At 35.3% G+C, this 20982-nt stretch overlaps 1 protein-coding gene across 2 annotated transcripts in view; it reads right to left on the bottom strand.

Annotated features, from left to right (window-relative positions):
- Positions 1 to 11206, bottom strand: part of LOC120136325 (phospholipase A1 PLIP1, chloroplastic-like) — a 36141-nt gene extending 24935 nt beyond the window's left edge. Inside the window, exons 1-5 of one of the 2 annotated variants that reach the window (XM_039152386.1) lie at positions 10353 to 11206; positions 9683 to 10213; positions 9505 to 9564; positions 8955 to 9371; positions 8457 to 8865 (exon numbers count right to left, since the gene is read on the bottom strand). In XM_039152386.1, coding sequence (XP_039008317.1) covers positions 8545 to 8865; positions 8955 to 9371; positions 9505 to 9564; positions 9683 to 10213; positions 10353 to 11003 — 1980 coding nt within the window. In that variant the 5' untranslated portion in view covers positions 11004 to 11206 and the 3' untranslated portion in view covers positions 8457 to 8544. Of the gene's footprint in view, positions 1 to 8456; positions 8866 to 8950; positions 9372 to 9504; positions 9565 to 9682; positions 10214 to 10352 lie in introns of those variants that run through there. The other variant, XM_039152387.1, reaches the window with a different exon arrangement.
- Between the last annotated feature and the right edge of the window lie 9776 nt (positions 11207 to 20982).

Here is a 20982-nt window from a genome sequence, read left to right on the forward strand (position 1 = left end):
AAAGCTTGTGAGGAAGTTAGTCTACTCCCTCCCAAAATCATGGCAATCAAAGAAGACGGCAATCATCGAGTCTAAGGACCTATCGTCCTTAACTCTTGAAGAACTTATCGGTTCACTCCTCACTCATGAGATGATGCTTGAAGATGAGGTGGACCTTGATAAAGTTGAAGAGACACCAAAGGAGAAGGAGAGAAGAAAAACATTGGAGTTGCTCTCAAATCCACAAAAGATGAGAGTGATTCTAATGATGATGATGATGACGAGGAAATGGCATTGTTTGCCAAACGGTTCAGAAAAATGATGAGACCTTACCGAGGAAGAAAATTCAAACGAAATGAAGGCCTCAAAGATGAACCAAAAGAGAAGGACCCGATCATTTGCTATGAATGCAAAAGCCAGGGCATGTCAAATATGATTGCCCACAATTGAAGAAGAAGGGTCAATCAAAGAATAAGCACAAGGCTCATGTGGCTACATGGAGCGATGAAGAAGGTTCCGATGAAGAAGAACAAGAAGTAGCAAACTTGTGCTTAATGGCATTTGGGGAAGATTCTAAGGTAACCTCTAACTCATCTGATTTTGATGATTTATCTTATGATGAGTTATTAGAGGAATATAATGGGTTGGCTTCAGATTATGAGAAATTATTTTTAAAATATAAAAATGATGTTTCAAAGTTGAAAAATGAAAATAAACTCATATCCAAAATCAACAATGATCTTGAAAGTAAAATCAAAGATTTGCAAATCAAACTAGAAGAGTTTGAAAAGAAAAAATTAGATTTGCAAAATTTACTTTCAAAGGTCAATGATGATCATCAAAAGAAAATTGATGATCTTAAAGCTTCTTTTGATAAAGTTGGAACAAAACGTTTTGAAAAAGGATAAAATTCAAAATCCAACTTTGTTAGAAAAGATTTTAGAAACTACAATCATAGAAATCCTCAACGAACCTTAAATAGTAAAATCTTTAGAAATATATGGGTTCCTAAAGGACTCATTACTACTAAAGATAAATATATCCTACACAAATGGATACCTAAGGGGACTAGGATTTTGGAAACTAATGAATATGGACCCAAAAGAATTTGGGTACCAAAAATCAAAAATTAATCTATGTTTGTAGGGAAATGAGCATTGCTACAAGGCACGAGAAACAAATTCAAATTCATGGTACCTTGATAGTGGATGCTCAAGACACATGACCGGAGACAAAAGCCGGTTCATAGAGCTTAACGTCAAAAATGGAGGAGAAGTGACTTTTGGTGATAATTCAAAAGGTCACATTGAAGGTATTGGTACAATAGGTAATACCTCTTCCATACAAATTAAAAATGTTTTATATGTGAATGGATTAAAGCATAATCTATTGAGTATTAGTCAATTATGCGATAAGGGATTCAATGTCTTATTTGAAATTAATGGTTGTAAAGTCATTGACATTGCATCTAATCGGATTATGCTTGTTGGTCATAGAATAGGAAACATTTACATGGTGCATTTAGATTCTATTGATATGACTAATTTATGCCTAGTTGCTAAGGGTGAGCATGATAGTTGGTTATGGCATAGGAGACTAGGTCATGCTAGTATGAGTGTTTTGCAACGGTTAATTCAAGGAGACTTAGTAAGAGGGTTGCCTAAGCTTAAATTTGATAATGATAAATCTGTGATGCTTGTGCTAAAGGAAAACAAAAACGAGTTTCTTTTAAATATATTAATGATGTATCAACTAGTAGAGTATTACAATTGATCCATTTAGATCTTTTTGGGCCAACTAGAACTACTAGCTTGGGAGGAAAACAATATGCATTTGTCTTGGTAGATGACTATTCTAGATACACTTGGGTTCTATTCTTAAGTACTAAAGATGAAGCATTAGAAAATTTCATCACATTTTCAAAAATAATCCAAAATGAAAAAGGTTACTCTATCACTAGTGTTAGAAGTGATCATGGAACTGAATTTGAAAATCTTGGATTTATTGAGTTTTGTAATTCTAATGGTATTAGCCACAATTTTCAGCACCTAGAACCCCTCAACAAAATGGAGTTGTTGAGAGGAAAAATCGAACTTTAGAAGAAATGGCTAGAACCATGCTTTGTGAAAATAATTTGCCAAAATATTTTTGGGCGGAAGCCACAAATACCGCTTGTTATGTTATAAATCGAGTAATGATTAGGCCAATTTTAAAGAAAACTCCATATGAAATTCTCAAAAATAAAAAGCCTAACATTAGCTATTTTCATCCTTTTGGATGTAAATGTTTTGTTTTAAACAACGGTAAAGAAAATCTTGGTAAATTTGATGCTAAAAGTGATGAAGGAATTTTTTTGGGTTATTCCTTAAATTCTAAAGCTTATCGTGTATTTAATAAAAGAACTTTAGTTGTAGAAGAGTCTATACATGTTGTTTTCGATGATAATCCCCTTCCGAGGAAGGATTCTTCTGTTAATGATGATGTAGGTATTGTACAAGAAAATGACGTTAGACATGACGTTGGAGAATCATCATCAAAGGAAGAAACAAAAGATGAGGAAACTCATGATCCCCTCGAGAATCCAACCATTGAAGAAAGGGAAGTATCTTTTCCAAGAGAGTACAACTATGTCAAAGATGGTGAAATTATAGGTGATCCATCAAAAGGGGTAACTACTCGATCTTCTCTTAGAAATATCTGTAATTATGTTGCATTTATTTCATGCATAGAGCCTAAGAACATCAAAGAAGCATTAAAGATGAACATTGGATTATGGATATGCAAGAAGAATTAAATCAATTTGAGAGAAGTAAAGTATGGACATTAGTTGAAAGGCCTAGTAATAAATCTACTGTAGGTACTAGATGGGTTTTTAGAAATAAACTTGATGAAAGTGGTAATATAGTGAGGAACAAGGCTAGACTTGTTGCTCAAGGCTATACTCAAGAAGAAGGCATAGACTATGATGAAACATACGCTCCCGTAGCTAGGATGGAAGCAATTAGAATGTTATTAGCATTTGCATGTTTCAATGAATTTAAATTATATCAAATGGATGTTAAAAGTGCATTTTTAAATGGTTTTATAAAAGAAGAAGTGTACGTGGAACAACCTCCAGGTTTTGAAGATTCAAATTTTCCGGATCATGTTTTAAAATTGACAAAAACTCTTTATGGTTTAAAACAAGCTCCTAGAGCTTGGTATGAAAGATTGTCAAATTTTTTAATTGAAAAAGATTTTTTAAAAGGAAATGTTGACACTACATTGTTTTTAAAGAGAAAAGGTAAAGATTTATTAGTAGTTCAAATTTATGTTGATGATATAATATTTGGTTCTACTAATGATGTTCTTTGCCAAGAATTTTCTAAGCTAATGCAAAGTGAGTTTGAGATGAGCATGATGGGGGAGCTCTCATTTTTCTTGGGACTCCAAATCAAGCAAAGAAAATATGGCATCTTCATTAATCAAGCTAAGTACGTCAAAGATATGCTCAAGAAGTTTGGACTGGAAAATGGGAAACCTCATAACACTCCAATGAGCTCTTCAACAAAGCTTGACTTAGATGAAGGAGGTAAATGTGTAGATGTTAAATTATATAGGTCAATGATTGGCTCTTTGCTTTATCTAACTGCAAGTAGACCGGACATTATGTTTAGTGTTTGCTTATGTGCTAGATTTCAATCATGTCCTAAGGAATCACATTTACTAGCTGTTAAGAGAATCTTTAGATACCTTAAGGACACTCCTAGTTTAGGACTTTGGTATCCTAGAGACTCTAGCTTTAGCTTGCATGCTTTTTCTGATGCGGATTATGGAGGATGCAAATTAGATAGGAAAAGCACCTCCGGTACTTGCCAATTCCTTGGAAATATGTTGATTTCTTGGTTTTCAAAGAAACAAAATTGTGTTGCATTATCTACCACTGAAGCCGAATACATTTCAGCTGGTAGTTGCTGTGCACAAGTTTTATGGATGAAACAACAACTTTTTGATTATGGAATTGAAGTAGGTACCATTCCTATCAAGTGTGACAATACTAGTGCTATTTGTCTCACTAAAAATCCCATCCAACACTCTAGAACTAAGCACATTGAAATAAGACATCACTTCATTAGAGACCATGTCACTAAGGAAGATGTAGTTCTAGAATTTGTTGATACTTTGCACCAATTAGCGGATATCTTTACAAAACCCTTAGACAAGGAAAGATTTTGGACACTTAGGAGAGAATTAGGTTTGACCAACCTATCTTCACTAAATGTTTAAAATAATTTTAGCACTTTTAATAAATCTTGAAAAATGCTTATAATAATAATTTTTGATTGCATTCTTGCTATTAGTTAGGGGGAGTTTGTGATTCTTAGTGAAAATTAATTTTATGTTCAAAAATCCAGATTATTAGCATTTTGTGCTTAAAAAAATCAGATTTTAGCATTTTGGTGCAGAGGGAATCGATCCCCCCTGAGGGAACCGATTCCTCCTTTGAAGGGGAACCGATTCCCCCCACAGGGGAATCGATACCCCCCTGGGGTTCTGCTAAAATCGGGCAGAACAACCCCAAAATCTCAAAAACCCTCTTCCTCTCTCTTCGCCGTTTCTCCCCTCTAAATCTCTCAAATCTCCATTTTTGCCTCAAATCAACAATATTAATCGGAATTTGCTTCAAATATCATCTTCTAAACCTGTTGGAATCATTAAAATCGTGCAAACAACATCTAAATCCCCTCAATCTTCATCTTTCAAGGTAAATTTTTTCTAAACTCTTTATTTCATTATTTTTGAACATAGGATTAGTTTCAATTAGTTCTAGGTTGAAATAGTGATCGGGCATTGATTATTTAGTGATTAGAAACTAGATGTTACAACTAATTTCATCAAAAACACAAGAATTTTTCAATTTTTTTTAAATTTTCTAAATAATAAAAAAAATGTTATTTTTCAAATTATTGTGTTTTGATTCAATTATGTTGTTGTTATAAAAAACTATACATATATTGTTTCTCAAAACCATATTTTTCAAAAGTTTTTCAAAAACTTTGCCCATTAGGATTGATTTAGAGAATCTTGAAATATTGAGGACTCATTTGAGTTTTGGGATTAATTGAATTGCATACATTTGTTTTAAAATTGCAGGTTATTCTATCTATTCCGATTTCCTTCACCATGTCAAATCCTAAACGTCCTAGGTCTTCATCTAGTCGTTCTAGTCGTCAACCAAATCCACCTCCAAATCCTCCTTCTATTCCAATTTCTAATCCCAATCCCACTGATCCTAACTTGACTATCCAAAATTCGTGTTTCAATCATCCTGGGTCTAGAAATCACCGATATTGGTATTATCAATATTTCGATTCTTACAAAATCCGGGAAGAACGTATTCCTTCTCGTCAAGCTATGTTAGCTAACGATTTTAAATATCTTCCTATTTTACAAGAATGGAAATTTGATAAACTATTTGATCTTGAACCCATCGTTTACCATCAACTTGTTCGCATATTCTACTCTAATGCCGTTTGTGTTAAAAATCAAGATGAAACCGAAACCATAGGAATTCGTTCCTACCTTCTAGGACAATTCTTATATATTGACCCGGCATATATAGCCAATACATTTGGATTAGATAATGATGGTATTTCGAATGAAAACAAATTTTAGGTTCTCGTTATAAAAGAAGAGATAGTGCGAGTGTCTTAGACCTACATGAGCGTTTTCTTCATCTAATGATTTCTTGGTGGTTTCGACCATCCGGAGGTCGTTATTCTACTCTTAGAGCTTTGGATCTTTGGTGGTTACATTGTTTCGAAAACCGTATTAAAATTAACCTACCTCAGATTATTTTTGCTGAAATTGTTGAAACCGTAAATCTTGTTCCTAACAAGAAACTCTGTTCATCTCTAGTTTACGGTTGCTTTTTGAGTAATCTGTTTTCCAAAGCTGGGCTTAGAGTCGGTCTAGATGCCGTTTTTCCTCTTAAGAAACAAATCAATCTTCTTTCCTTAACGAGAGCGGGATGGGTAAAGAACAAAGAAACCGGTGAATGGGTTCGTTCTTCTACTCCGGGAGCTAGTTCTTCACAAGCTCCACCCGAGGCTGACGAAGATCCCGAGTTTGAACAATTAATGAGGGATATTGATGAAGCTGAAGAAGAACCTGAACAACCCGAAGAGCAGCCCGAGGAGCAAGCATAACAAACGCATCAAATGCCTCCATATTTTCAATCCTTTATGGAGACATTCGATTTCCGATACGCTACAATGGACTCGCGCTTTTCCTCTATAGAGTCTCATTTATCCACAATGGGAGCTCAACAATTAGAGATTCTTCGGGAGATGCGTGCAAACAATGAATCAACCAACGCTCGTATCAATGAACTCACACACGAGATGGCCGCTATGCGAGCCCGTTTTCCTCCTACCGATCCGGATGTTTGATTATGTGTTTAGTTTAAAACTTTGAACAAAAAGAATATTGTTTCAACATTTTGGATATTTTGGATTGTTTGATTTTGTGGATTGTTGGATTTTGGATTTATGAATGGTGTGAACTTATATGTTTGGTGTTTTATTCATTTTTGCATCATTTACATCATCATTAGCAATATGACCAATTTTGCCATATCACATTATTTATGAATATTGATTTGTGAAACTAATGGCTAACCTCTCTTTTGATTGTGATCTTAGCAGCTTAAGCTTATAATTAATAAATCAATTGGCTAAATGATTTCAAAACCTTGTTTACAATGTCTTTTGATTTAACAAAAAGGGGGAGAAGAATAAGTGTTAAATGTTTTACATGATAAATTGAAGGAAGTGTTAAAGTAAGGGGGAGTAATTTCAAAACTTGAACTTGATTTCAAAAATCTTAAAATTATTAAAATGTTTTGTTATATCAAAAAGGGGGAGATTGTTGAAACATTTTGATATTTCGATATAACAAATTAAGTTAAATGGATTTTAAGATTTTCCAAATGATTTTCTAAGTATATTCGATATAACTATTCGAATATCAAAACATTACTCCAAATATTTCAAAAATCATTTTAATCCTTACTTAAGTGTAAAATTAAGTTTTAATCATAAAACAATTTCAAAATAATTTTACAAAGTATTTCGAACCAATTCAAAGCCAAAAATTCCAGATTGCTCAGAGGGTACCGATTCCCTCCCATAGGAGGAACCGATTCCCCCCTGAATAGTTTGGCTCCGAGATTTCCAGAATGCTCGGAGGGAACCGATTCCCCCCTAAACAGTTTTGTTCCGAGAATTCCAGTATGCTCGGAGGGAACCGATCCCCCCCAAGGGGGTACCGATTCCCCCTGTTCAACGGTCGAAATATTTGAATTTTACACTTAGGGAACCGATTCCCTATGAGGGGGAACCGATTCCCCCCACGCTCCAAGCTGTTTTATTAAATGTTTTCACACTAAAACGGCTATAATATATTCTCTAATCATCCCCAACGTTCAGAAGTGATCCAAGGTATATTTAAGCAAGCTTAGAAGCCATTGATCAACAACAAGAAACATCAAGCAACTAGAATCAAGAGAGAATCAAGGAGAAAGCATCAAACCTCAAGTTTGAGCATTTCAAGCCTATTTTCATTCAATATTCATTTTGCTTTCAAGAACACTTTTTGTGCTCAATTGTATTCATCTTTGAGTGTTCTTTTCTTTGTTCTAGAATTGTGCAAACATCTTACCTTGTGAGGTTTTCTTGTAAGTTTGCAAATTTGTAATCTTCTTTGAGAAAAGAGTGTTATCAAGAGTTGGGGTATACTCTTGAGGGAATTGTAAGGTTATCTCTTTGGCCTCAAAAGAAAGAACAAATTAGTGAATTTGTTGGAAAATCCTTAGTGTGGATAGCTAAGGTAGTGGACGTAGACTTTGTTTGAGAAAGTCGAACCACTGTAAATCGTTGTGCAATTACTTTCAATTTTCTGCAAAAGCTTCCACAAAATTTTTATTGCCAATTCACCCCCCTCTTGGCCAATTTCGTCATTCGATTAACTCAACAGAACTCTAACAAGACCCAGGATATCTCTACAATTGGATTGTTGCTCAATGAGGCTAGACTGATTTTAACTGACCACCCTTCCTTTAAAGTGCATTATATATGTAGGGAAGCTAATAGAGTTGCTCATTCCTTAGATTAATGAGCTTTATCAAACCACAATCTAGTTTGATTCTTCCTGGATGAACCTGATTGTATTAAACAACTTGTAATTGATGATGCTATTGAAATATAAGCTTTTATTCCTTCAAAAAAAAATTTATGACTGAACAATATATGCAGATTATTGACATTAGACACAGCAAAAGACACTGGGTTCGGGAATGTACAAGGATTGTCTTGTTTTGTTCCTTTTTCTACGTTCTTTTTTTCTTCAATATTACAATTATGGTAAAAAGAAGCTAACTTTGCTAGCTATATCCATGGAGAAACCATAGAGAAGAAGGCTTCAGAGTATTCACACACCGGTCATTATCTCTTTATTTGATAAAATGACGTTCTCTAAACTTCTATCATGGCTCCATGAGTGTGGAGACGGCGAAGTAAGCAGTGATCATAACAAGCTTTTCTCGATCCCCGCATGGCGCACGGCAGTCTTTTGTAGCCTTAGAACCCCATTGACCGCTTTCAAGTAGTTGCTGGAGTCATGGTCTCTTAAAATCGCACCGTCCGAGCCATAGGCCGTGAGATCGCTGAGGGTGTCTAATGGATGGGGACAATTAAGAAAGGCCTTAAGAGCTTGCATCGAGTATCCGGGATGTGTTTTATCCAAAGTATAAAGAGCGTTTCCCGGTGGGATTAGCTGGTGCGGTGGAGACGACTTCTCGCTCGGCTGGAGGATGAATAGTTTTCCAAGTGGAGTGTACAGAAGTTTCTGCATTGAAACAAACAAATGAGCGAGATAGGCTAGATTTACTACATGCTGTAAATGAATGAGATAGGCTAGGTCAATCTTCTACTTACGTTTTTAAGCAAACAGGGGTGAGACCGGAGGGAACCGGGCAAACGCTTGAGGACAACGGCAACATGGTTCGGATATTTGCAGGAGAAGGCTCTAGGGACGATGTCTCGATGCATCATCACGCAATGAACATGGTTCTCATCTACCCCCAATGCATCTAGTATCTTTTGGCCCCCGCAAAACACAAAAGGTGAGCCGAAAGTGACAATGGGTCGAAGAGTAGATGGTTTTACGACCTTCCTAGTCAACAACATCAGGTTAATCAAAAGAGAAAGACTGCCCCCAAGGGAGTGACCGGTAAACTGGAGCTTCGCACGGTCTCCATGCCTGTTCAGATGGTCCATAATTTCTGGGAAGAATCGTTCATATATGCCCTTTGCAGCTTCATAAATTCCTCTATGAACTAGCACATCAGTTTCCTAAGAGAGAACCAAAGTATTAGATTTTTCAGTAACTCTTCTAATTCTTCCGTTTATCACAGATACAATTACACTAGTTTAAAGAGTTCTCATTCAGAGTTCTTGGACTTGGTACTCAAACAATTAAGCTCACCTCAAATTCAGTAGGCTCAAAGAAAAGGTTGGCCTGCCATGACGCTAGAGAGTCTGACCCCTGCAATTCAACTTCAGTTATATCATATAGATGCAAATATACATGAACATTAATCTACATACATATCAAGATTCGATAATCTGGTTATATGGATGACAAAAGATTTGAACTACTATACCTGAATTACGAAACAACGAGTGTATGTGCTTAAGTCATCGCAGACGAACCATTCGCAAGGTGATGAGTGCAGTGACTGTAGGTCTTTTGCTGTCTCTTGCTTTTCCTTCTCTCCAGCTCTAACTACAGCAGTCATTGCTTCTGCTGCCATAAAAGCAGCCACCTCTGAGTTATATACTCGAGGCGAATTCTCGTTCTCCATTTCTGGCTGGTCTGAAAATCTGCATTTATCCATTTGATCCTCCCCCTCCTCTGTCTTTGAGCGAGTGGACAAAAGGCCCTTTGCCTGTGACTGGATGCGGCATGCAGCTGAAGCAGCAATCTCATAAACAACAGATAATCGGATTGGACACTTCCGCTCTTTACCCTCGACTTTCTCTGGTCTGGACTCGGAAGTTTCTGGGGCAGCAACAGGTACACGAGTAGAGTCCTGATCTAATTTTGCTTTGATTGTTCCCACTTCAGCTTCAGCTTTCTTTTCAAGGGATGATGTTACAAACCTTAGACCATAATATTTTCTTAGATCCTTTTCCTGCATGTATTTCACTAGAATAATCAACTGATTTGATTTGATTTGATTTAAGACTACAAATCTAGATCATAAGACATAATTAAGAATAGTTCTATACAACGGAAACTTGACAATTAAAAGAAAAATGGAAGATGCATACCTTAATCTCTGGTATCACATAAGCCATGTTGCATAAGAAGGCCAGCTGAGAAATCAGCTTTGTATCAGACCATGGAACCTGAACCAATAACTTCGAGAAAGAATCACGGTCGTATTTCACTTCACCTCCCTCTTCCTCTGAGTCGTAGTTCACTTCACATTCGCCTTCGTCTCCATCACCATTTCGAGAATCATTCTCATCATTTTCTCTGTTTACTTCGAAACTCTCTCTGAGTTGTTTATGTTTAAAGCTTCTACGGATCTCCATCAACCTCTTCAACCAATCAGCACTCTTCATTTCCTTCTCTTCACCGATAACATCCGCATCCTTGTCCGCCATATTCAAATCCTTACTTGTCTCCGGATCAAACAAAAATGATCTAACAGATTTCGGAATCATGGAGCCGGATATTTGAAACGGTAGCGGCGGGAAAATCCCGAAAGACCTGCTATTCTTGAGGGTTGGTCTAGTTGATGCAGCAAGTATCCTATTGGCAGAGTAACAAAGGTGGTTCTCCAAATAAGACCGTCGAATGCCGACTCTCTTATTAAGATTAACACCCGAACTGGATCGATGAATCCCATCAATCTCTTCTTTGCATCCGTCGTTTTTGGCCATTGAGGCAGCCCATGCCATCGATGTGCATGCCATAGGTAGCTTCGTATAAGATCGTTGATGCAGCAGGACTAAACAATATACCTAGACTGGCCAGAAACGATAACCAACCTGTGTGTTAGAGAAGAAATCTATGCCATGAGAAGATTGTGAGCTGAAAACTAGGGGTGTCGGTAGAATTCTGGGAAAGGAGTGGAAAACATTATAAAGGACGGTGACCAAATTATTACAAGGTTCGATCGGTGTTGGACTTTACGAAACGGGTGTGTTTTTGGGTATTGGAACTATATGCCTAGTTATACACGAGATGGTGCCCCTTTTGTAGGAACCCCACATCATGAGACAAGTGTTCGATGAAATCTATGTATTAATTTAGTTTGAATCTCCGACATTTTGACTACTTATTACTGCAAACAAAATGCCCTTAATTACAAGTATCCGCCATCCTTGAAAATCTCCGTCCTCATTAAATACTGGCGTTAAACTATTCTTTCTTTAATGGAGAAAGAAGCCAGAGAATCTAAAACTCTTAATTACTCTGCAATTTTTTTTATTCGATCAATAACAAAGATGAAGATAATATAATGTAGCTAATTAATTTAAAAACAACGCAAGGTGAGAAATCGTACCGATGCGAGGTAAGTAAAGGAGAAAGTGAAAGCATTAGAGGCTGTTAGAATGGATTGAAAAATGGATGTCTATATGTGTTTGTAGCTGAATTCGTACAAAAAACTGAAATTTGAGAACATTTTGTTCTCAAAGATCGATTTATATATGTGTTGAGAGGGAAACTAAATATTTTCGGGAGAGCTGAGATCTGGTTTGCTGCGATTGAAAGTGCAATGCTATAAATACGTAAAAGGAAGCAGAGAGGAAGAAGAGTCCTGTTCAGATTCTGGGTAATCTATTCACCTGGATGTGAGCCTCAGAAACGTAATAAAAGCAAAATTATAACAAGTAATGAGAAAAAGTTCCATTCAGACAATGTTATTGAAAGACGTTATTTACTTCAAATATAAATTATAAATAATACGTATATAAAACTGGAATATTAGTGGGGAAGTGAGAGAATCATGATGGTTTGGCGGTGGGCAGTAAAGCGGAGGGCCAAATGTGCGGTTGCATGAAACAACTATTGGCAGTAGCCGGCATATTTCCTCTGTCTAGTTGCCTGCCTTTTGTTCTGCTCTTTTTTCCCGCCCCGTTCACAATAGTTCGTTGCGGCGGAGGCACGAAACTCCATAATTTAGTACTTCGAATGGGAAATCATCTTTCTTGGCAGCCACATTACTCGTCACGTATTACCTCCAGACAAAGATTCTCCCCTTAGGGAAGGATGAGTGATTGAAGTTCGGCACATCTGGCGTGAAGGAAACAAATGCGCTGATAAACTTGCGAATCTGACACTTCTACAAGAAAATGATTCATCTATTCTAAAGTTGCCTCTATCTGAAATTCAGGCGTTGTTGGGAACGGATAAGAATGAGGAGCGCCAGTTGAGACACTACACTAGTTTACTGCTTTGTTCAAGTGTACCAAAAAAAAATTCTCCCCTTGCTCTTCCACCCAAAATGTAGGACAGCCACGCCTCATCAGAATAAGAGCTGTCACCCTTTGGGTATCGTGTTGTGGAGGTGAGATTAATTCTTGGGAGAAAAAAAAATACAACATTTCTTAGGGTTATTTGTAACTTGTTTTACATAGTACAATAAATTAATATATAGAACGTGCTTCAAAATTATTTAAAATATGATTAGATTTGTGTTTATATAAATAATTTATAATTATATTTATATTTATATTTATATATACACTGTGACTTGAACTAAAGTGTTAACATTCAACGGTCCGTTAAAAGACGAGAAAAAGAAGAGCCAAATGAGCAGACTTGGGAATTTGGATCTTATCCACTCGCCTTTGACCTTCAAAATTAGCTCAGAATCCTAACTTCTGCCTTCATAGCTAAGCTTTTGGTCTTACGAGTTATATAGTTCAAAAATAAATTTTAAAATAATTATATCACAATTTTAAAATTTCAGAGATTCTAAAATATAACTTTATCACATATTAATTTTTCATTTTAAAAATATATTTATTAACTAATAATGATATATTCATTTACAAAAATAAAATAAAATTTTAAGTTCAATAAATTGAAAAAAACCAAACCAGATATAAAATTATCGATAAAAATTAAAGGTTACGACAATATTTTTGAAGACAAAATTAACCGTCAAAGCGTTACGCGTGGATATTGAAAAGTTACATAAAGTAAAAGATTTCAATATTCTTTCATTTAGCGAAACATGCGGTGTACTGATGAAGACATGACATTAATGTTAAATAATCTTAAATAGAATTTATTAAAAAATATTAATCTTAAATAATCTCATTTTTCTCATATAAAAATAATAAGTGTATATTTTTATTTATAAGAAGACAGGCCTAATAACAGATGTAGAAGAGTACCCAAAAAAATATTATTAAGAACATCCAAACAATCAAGTGCACAAACAACGCACCAAACCCCTCAAAACAACAAAACAAACAACCCGACCTTTACAACATCATACAATACCCTGCTTAGTTAATGCATCCGACTCAATATTACACACTCTTGGAATAAACTTAAGATTAACATTCTTAGAACAAATAATTCCGGCAACACTACGATCCAGAGGCACAAAATAAACGGGGATTAAACATGTTTATGTCTATTGTATAGACTATTTAAGTTTAAGGTGAGTGAGTACATTTTGTCGGTTATTTAAGTTGATAATTTTTTTCCCTCGTAGTTTCTTAAGTAAAGAGTTCTAGACCTTAAGGAACACTCCTCTTTCTTTTCCCTCCTCTCTAAATGGGATTTAGTATTAGATTTAGAATTTATTAAAAAAAGGTTAAAGGTGTTTTTTTTTTTAAAAAAAGGAATGTCATTAAAAATTAGTTGACCTTTTTAATATAATAATTTAAAGGGAAAACTGCTTAGATGGCCACTTAACTTAACTATGAGTTGGTGTCGATACGAAAATCATACTTTCAATTTTGATAATGTGACCATATAAGTATTTAAGTGGTTTCAATCAAAGCACATGTCATCAAAATTTAATAGAGCATCTATTATGAAAGTTAATAAATTTGGTATAACTTATACATTATCTCAATTTGGTCCTAATTTTGAATTAAATCAATAGATTAAATCCTCATATAACTCCAATTAATAAATTTAATCAATTTGGTCCTTATCACTGGGCTTTTTAGGCTTTTCCTTCATCTTGCTTGTTTAATTCACAATGAGGGATATTGCAAATTTGAATAATAATTTATTGTATTCTTTCTTTCCTTCCTTCCTCCTCAGGGTTTCACTTTCTCCAAGCAGTAAATTCATGATGGAGCAATGAGGACAGGAACAAGAAAATCCCCCCCCCCCACTTTAGTTAACAAAAGCTTTCTTCTTCTCTCCAAACCCCGAAGATCCAAAGGCAATAAAAGCCCTAAACCCTATCTGAACAATGATCCACACACTTTCCAACTAGAAAAGTTTTCCTCTTCATCCACCAACATCATTGCCTCAATTTCCGCTTTCTCCGACCTGGGCCTAGTCGAATGGGCCATCTGGACATACAAAGAACTCAGGATGAGAGAGCCAGCGTCGATTCAGACTCACTGTATACCTAAAATACTTGTTGGTTGCGACATGCTAGGGATAGCTCAAACGGGAAGTGGCAAAACGACGACCTTTGCTTTATCGATATTGAATCGCTTAGCGGAGGATCCGTATGGGTGGTTTTGCGTTGGAGATTACTCCGACGAGGGAACTCGCTTTCAGTTGGCAGAGCAGTTTAGAGCGTTAGGGTCTTGTTTACATATGCGGTGTTCAATGGTGGTAGGTGGAATGGATATGATTACGTAGGCGAAAGCTTTGGTCTCGAGGCCGCATGTGGTTGTGGCTACACCTAGAAGAGTCGGAGTTTTGCTTGATGAGAATCATGATATTCCTAGAGTATTTCAAACAACTATCTAGAGGATTAAATTTATTTATTTAATTTAAAATTAATATCAAATTGATAGCATGTATAAATTATGAGGATTAAATATATAATTATACCAAATTTATAAACTGTCACATCAGCTGCTCCATTCAATTTTAACGGCACGTGATTTGATTGAAATCACTTAAATATTTATGTGGTCATGTTGATAAAATTGAAAGTATGATGATCATATCGACACCAATCTCATAATTAAGTGGTCATTTTAAGTAGTTTACCTTAATTTAAATTATTTAAGTAATAGATGCATGATTATTGAAAGTTTGATACACTTATTTTTTAATGTAATTAACGTCATATTTAAGTTGCTATTTAATGTTAAATCGAGTCTTGTGAAAAAACTCAATCAATGTGATATAAATTGTTTTAAAGATAAAATTAAAATGTTTTGGACTCGTTATGATTAGTGGTTTTTGGTCGGATGATATGCTTCATTTTCATTCCTATCGCCATATAGTGAATTTGGAAGCAAATTGGAAGCATTTGGCTATTTCATTTATTGAGGTTAGTTAGTTACTTCGTTGGATGTTACCTTTCAATTTTGATGAACATTGGTGGTCCTGAAATTGCCTTCAAGTGTCTTGCAAAGAAAGTGATTGCGTTTCTTTTTCCAATGGGAAATGAAATTGCTTCATCACGTCCAAATGGGATTTTATCTTCATTTTGCTTTGTCTCAAACTCGGGAAAATTAAAGAGACAACATAAGAGAGTTTAATCTTTATTAATTCAAGCGATTGCATGCTTCCCCCAAAAGAGACAACATAAGAGAGTTGATTTACAATTTTATCTTTTTACTTTTATTATCATATCTCCCACTCTTTGAATCATTTTTTTGTTTTGTTTTCACCTCTACCTAACAAAACAAAACACAATTTTCACCTTATTTTTGGACTGTCCTTTCAGACGAAGGGTGAAATGAAAGATGAACGCCTGGCTTACACTCATCACTCATCGGCACGAGAAAATAAAACAACAAAGTCGAGGGACTATTAAACCATCAATGGTTCATATGGAAAATTTCAACCAAAAAAAAGGTTGTCACTCTTTCGGTCGTCTTGAAACGTGTCTTTCACCTGTTAGCTATCCAATAAAACTGTAGATACTTTTAATCATTATTAATGAATATTACTAAATGTTGTAAAATTAAACTCCACAACCACAATTCTATTGTCAGTACTATTCATTTAACTTGTTCGTGTCCAATTGCGGGAAAGGGTAAATTATAAGAAGAAAAAAAAGGGGAATTGGGGGTATGCATGCAGTAATTGAAAAGTACTGTCCAACCGATGAGTACAAATCTATTACTTACACGAAGTCGATGGATGCTGATAGTTGGACCACTCGACCAATCTCTTTTACTTCAGTTGGGAGTGTTTTCTTTAATCAGTTAAATCCAACTTTAAACAAATTTTACAAACAAAATGCATAAAATATTCATAACTTTTATGAGAAAACGAGGTTAAAGGATTTAAAATTTACATATAAAACGAGGTTAAAGAATCTAGTATGAGCAAGTGTCGAGATTGCCTGGGGGAAAAAATAAACATATTCCAAGGCTAGGCATTTATTTATTCAATTTATTAGAAGGCTAAGTCTAGTTGGAATATTTATATATTAATGGAATTCGAATCGAACTACCACAAAATGAGATATTATAACTTGGAAAAAGAAGAAAAAAGAAATGGAGGTCCCAGCACTAGCAAGTGGGGAGCAGATGCAATTATCTTCCACTCAAAGTTAAGGAATTTGAATGGATTCTATTGGAGCAGAGAGACATTGAACATGGCGCAAAAAGTAAAACACTGGGGGGAGGCCTTCCTGAATTTTCCATGAAAATACTAAAAAACACTGACTTGTTGAAACCCCATTGGTTACTGGTGGGTCCTTCCAAACACTTCCCTGCCACCCACTTCTTGACCTAACCTCATCTCTGCCCCTCCGGATACTGCCAAAATATGCATAACGACGTCGTCCCACTTGTTCTTTTTTTAAGTTAAAAGAACTTAAATGTTGCCCTCTACAAGTCTATTTATTTAATTTATTAGTGTGAAAGAAAAAGAAACCATAGATGCAATAGACTGAAAAGTTGAGAAAAAAGTATAAATTAGACTGGAAGGAAATTAAATTTGGAATTGTGTGTGCTTGCGCTAATTGCGGCCAGCTGATATTAAAAATTTTCCATTTTGGTTTGATGAAAATTCAAATTTTGATTTTCTTAATAGCAAGATTGTGACTATGAATCTCATAAACAATAAATTCAACCCTCAATTAGTATTGTTGACGAATTGGTTCAAAGTACTTGGTTAGTCACGTATTTGATGAAGGTCTGTTGTATATTTATCTATGAATGACCGTTTCGTCATGACCGGCCTTCATCAAATATACGACTAATAAATATATCACATTCAATTGGAATATTTTTACTTAAATGAATTTTGTGTGATTTTAGATATTGTTTGGGATAAACTTGTACTTTTGCTCTTAATACCTTTTGAATTTTGAGTTTGGAAAAAATAGAAGAAAAGGAAATGTCTGAAACATGGGATTAGCGAATCAGAGACAATAGAGTGGAACTGTGTAGGGAAACCATCATTACCAAAAGTGCATTAGGCAACTTTTGGTTTTTATATTCTTTTTGAAACTATTAATTTTAAAATTATAAAAAAAAATACAATAAGGAATTGATAAAAGTACCATAGAAGTCCTTGCATTAGGTGGTCGGTTGGATTTGAGTCTCAAATTAGTGTTTAAACTTTAATGTAATCAATTATTTTGATGTTTTTTGTAACATTGCTAAAAAAATGACTTGCCAGAGAGTTGGAAGAAAGGTTATTGTTGTATATTATTTGATATTTATTCAATTTTTTAAAAAATGGATTGCCATGTTTCAAAATTTGACGTTGTTATATTATTTTCTTATGATACTATAAAAATTTCTAGAATAATTGATATAACTAAAGTTTAAGTACCAATTTGAAACAAAGAAAAAGTAAAAGCATCGCATTGGGAGTGTTAAGTACAAGAACCATTTTAGTAAGAAAAAATAATCTCAGTGACCAAAAATGCCTTATAATATACGATTTTAACCAACTTTTTTTGGATTTGCCAAAATGACCAACTAAATCGCAATGCGATCGATAATTCGCAACGCGATCTCCGGTATCGCAAATCAGTTTCCAGATTCGCAACGCGATTCTGACTATCGCATTGCGATTTTCCAAATTCGCGTTGCGATTTTCCTAATTCGCAATGCGAAAACGTAAATCGTAATGCGAATACATAAATCGCAATGCGAATACGTAAATCGCAATGCGAATACGTAAATCGCAATGCGAATACATAAATCGCAATGCGAATACGTAAATCGTAATGCGAATACGTAAATCGCAATGCGAATACGTAAATCGTAATGCGAATACGTAAATCGCAACGCGAATCTGACTATCGCAACGAGATTCTGACTATTGCAATGAGATTCTGACTATCGCAATACTGAATTTCAAATTCGCAACTCGATTTCTGAATTCGCAACAGGTTTTAGTTTCGCAACACAAATGTTTTGGGTATATAACTACGCAACAGCAGGAACTCATAACCTAAATCCCTAAATCGCAACTCATTCCATCTCCATCTATCACTCTCTCCGGCGACATCCGTTCCTATATCCAACAACATCCTTCCCCATCCGGCAACAAGTTTTAGTTTCGCAGATCGTTTGTTTAGTAAATTAATTTATAATAATGAAATCATCTAATGTTGATCATGTTTGGATAGATTTGTGTTTTGGAGGGTCAAGGGAGAATGTTCATGGTGTTTTACAATATATGCCTTTACCCATGAATCTTCAACTAAAACTGTCATTAAAAAAGTTAACTTATGAAACTCTAATGTTACGTGTTGCAAATAAATTGAATTTAGAGCCCCTAAGTGGATTTAGGCTATCTTATCAGAGAAATGGTAAAGTTTATTTGTTAACTGACAGTGAAGATGTTGAACGATTCATTGCTTACATTAGTGTTTCAAGTGATGATGTTACATTGTATGTTGTTGAACCTAGAAGTAGTGAAGTTTGGTCAGTAGCGGGTAGTAATCAACTAAGTTTTTCAACCCCAGTTTATGGTGCTCAAAATTTAATGGTTCCACCACAATTTCATTACCAAGCAAATATTGTTTCACCACATTTCCAATACCAAACATAATCTCAAAACCTACAACCTTTCCCTAATCCAAATACTAATCAACTTTCAACACCAAATTTCGGTTTTCGTATTGACCAGTTAGACGATGATGAGCCAACAGAAAAAATTGTGAGTACTAGTCAGTATTCGAAATTTGATCTTGGTCAATAACCGGACTTTGATCTTGGTCAATACTCGGATTTTGATGATTTTTCAGAAGAAGAAACAGACACTGCGTGTAATGAATTTGATATTGGTCAATACCTGAATTTTGATGATGAAACAACCGTTGCCGAGGAAGATGTTGTTGATGATAATGAGGAGGAAGTTACGACTGTAAATGAACATGTTGAACATCCATTCTATAATTCATATAACCTTGAAGAAGAAAAAGAAGAAGAAGAAATCCCCAAAGAAAAGTCCCCGAAGAAAATGCCACGGGAGTATAACTGGAATATGCCAGAATTACTTCAGATACCGGAAGAAGAGTTGGTAAAGATAGCAGTTGATTGTTACACAAAAATTATTCATATCAAGAAAGATGATTGTTTTGATACAAAGGAAGACTTGAAGATAGCTTTGTATACGAAATGTGTGGAAGATGGCTATCAACTAAAAGTTAACAAATCAAGCAAAGATCGTTTCGAAACAAGGTGTATAATTGACAAAAACTGTACGTGGCGTATGATTGCAAAGAGGATAAAAGATTGCGAAATGTTTCAAGTTAGGACTTTTATTGATAAACATACATGTTCAAGAACCCAAGTTTTTCCTCACCATAGACAGGCAAACAAAAAGGTGTTGGGTGGTTTTCTGGTTGAGTTAATGTTTTTTAATGGCAGGGTATATCGGGGACATGAAATTATGACTGACATGAATGCTCGGTTCAAGATTAGTATCTCATATTCTCAAGCTTGGAGAGCCAAATGTAATGCCTTGGAATTGTTGAGGGGGTCGCCAGAAGCATCGTTTGCCCAACTGCCGGCTTATTGTCATAATTTAAAGTTGAAAAATCCTGGGTCGATAACTCATATCAAAACAGATAGAGATGGACGCTTTGAGTTGCTGTTTATCGCCATTGGTGCTGCAGTTAGTAAATCAATATAATTTTGTTGACTCATTTTTGTTAGTTACATGCATTTCACATTTAAATGATTATATTTCTTGTGTATATGATTTTGTAGATTCATTCGTTTATTACTTGCATGCGCCCAATTATTATAGTTGACGGAGCACATTTAAAAGGTCGATACCTTGGAGTAAACTTATTAGCAGTAACCATGGATGCTAACAATGGGATACTGCCAATGGCTTACGGGGTTGGCAAATCTGAAACCTCTGATTCATGGACATGGTTTATGGGGCATCTTAGGGATTGTATAGGTCCTATTAGCAATCTGACAATCATATCCGATAGGGCAAACTCAATTGACAACACTGTTAGAAGGTGTTTCCCAGATTCTTTTCATGGACTTTGTGGTGTTCATTTGTATAGAAATATAAAATCAAGGCCTGCTGGTATAAAAAATCACAAATGGACATACTGGAAGGCTGTAAAAGCTTATCGGGAAGTGGATTTTAATAAGCATATAAACTGTTTAAGACATGTTTTGCCTCAGTGTGCTCAAACACTAGAAGATTTCGGGTTTGAAATATGGTCAAGAGTACATCAACTTGGAGCAAGATATGGTTTCATGACGTCTAATAGTGCAGAATCAATCAACACTCTAAGTCGTCATTCCCGGAAATTACCCATTACTATGTTAATGGAGTTTTTTCGAGCCTCTA

Source organism: Hibiscus syriacus, unplaced genomic scaffold, assembly GCF_006381635.1.
Source record: "Hibiscus syriacus cultivar Baekdansim isolate YM2019G1 unplaced genomic scaffold, ASM638163v2 tig00110622_pilon, whole genome shotgun sequence".
Classification (NCBI taxonomy): Eukaryota; Viridiplantae; Streptophyta; class Magnoliopsida; order Malvales; family Malvaceae; genus Hibiscus; species Hibiscus syriacus.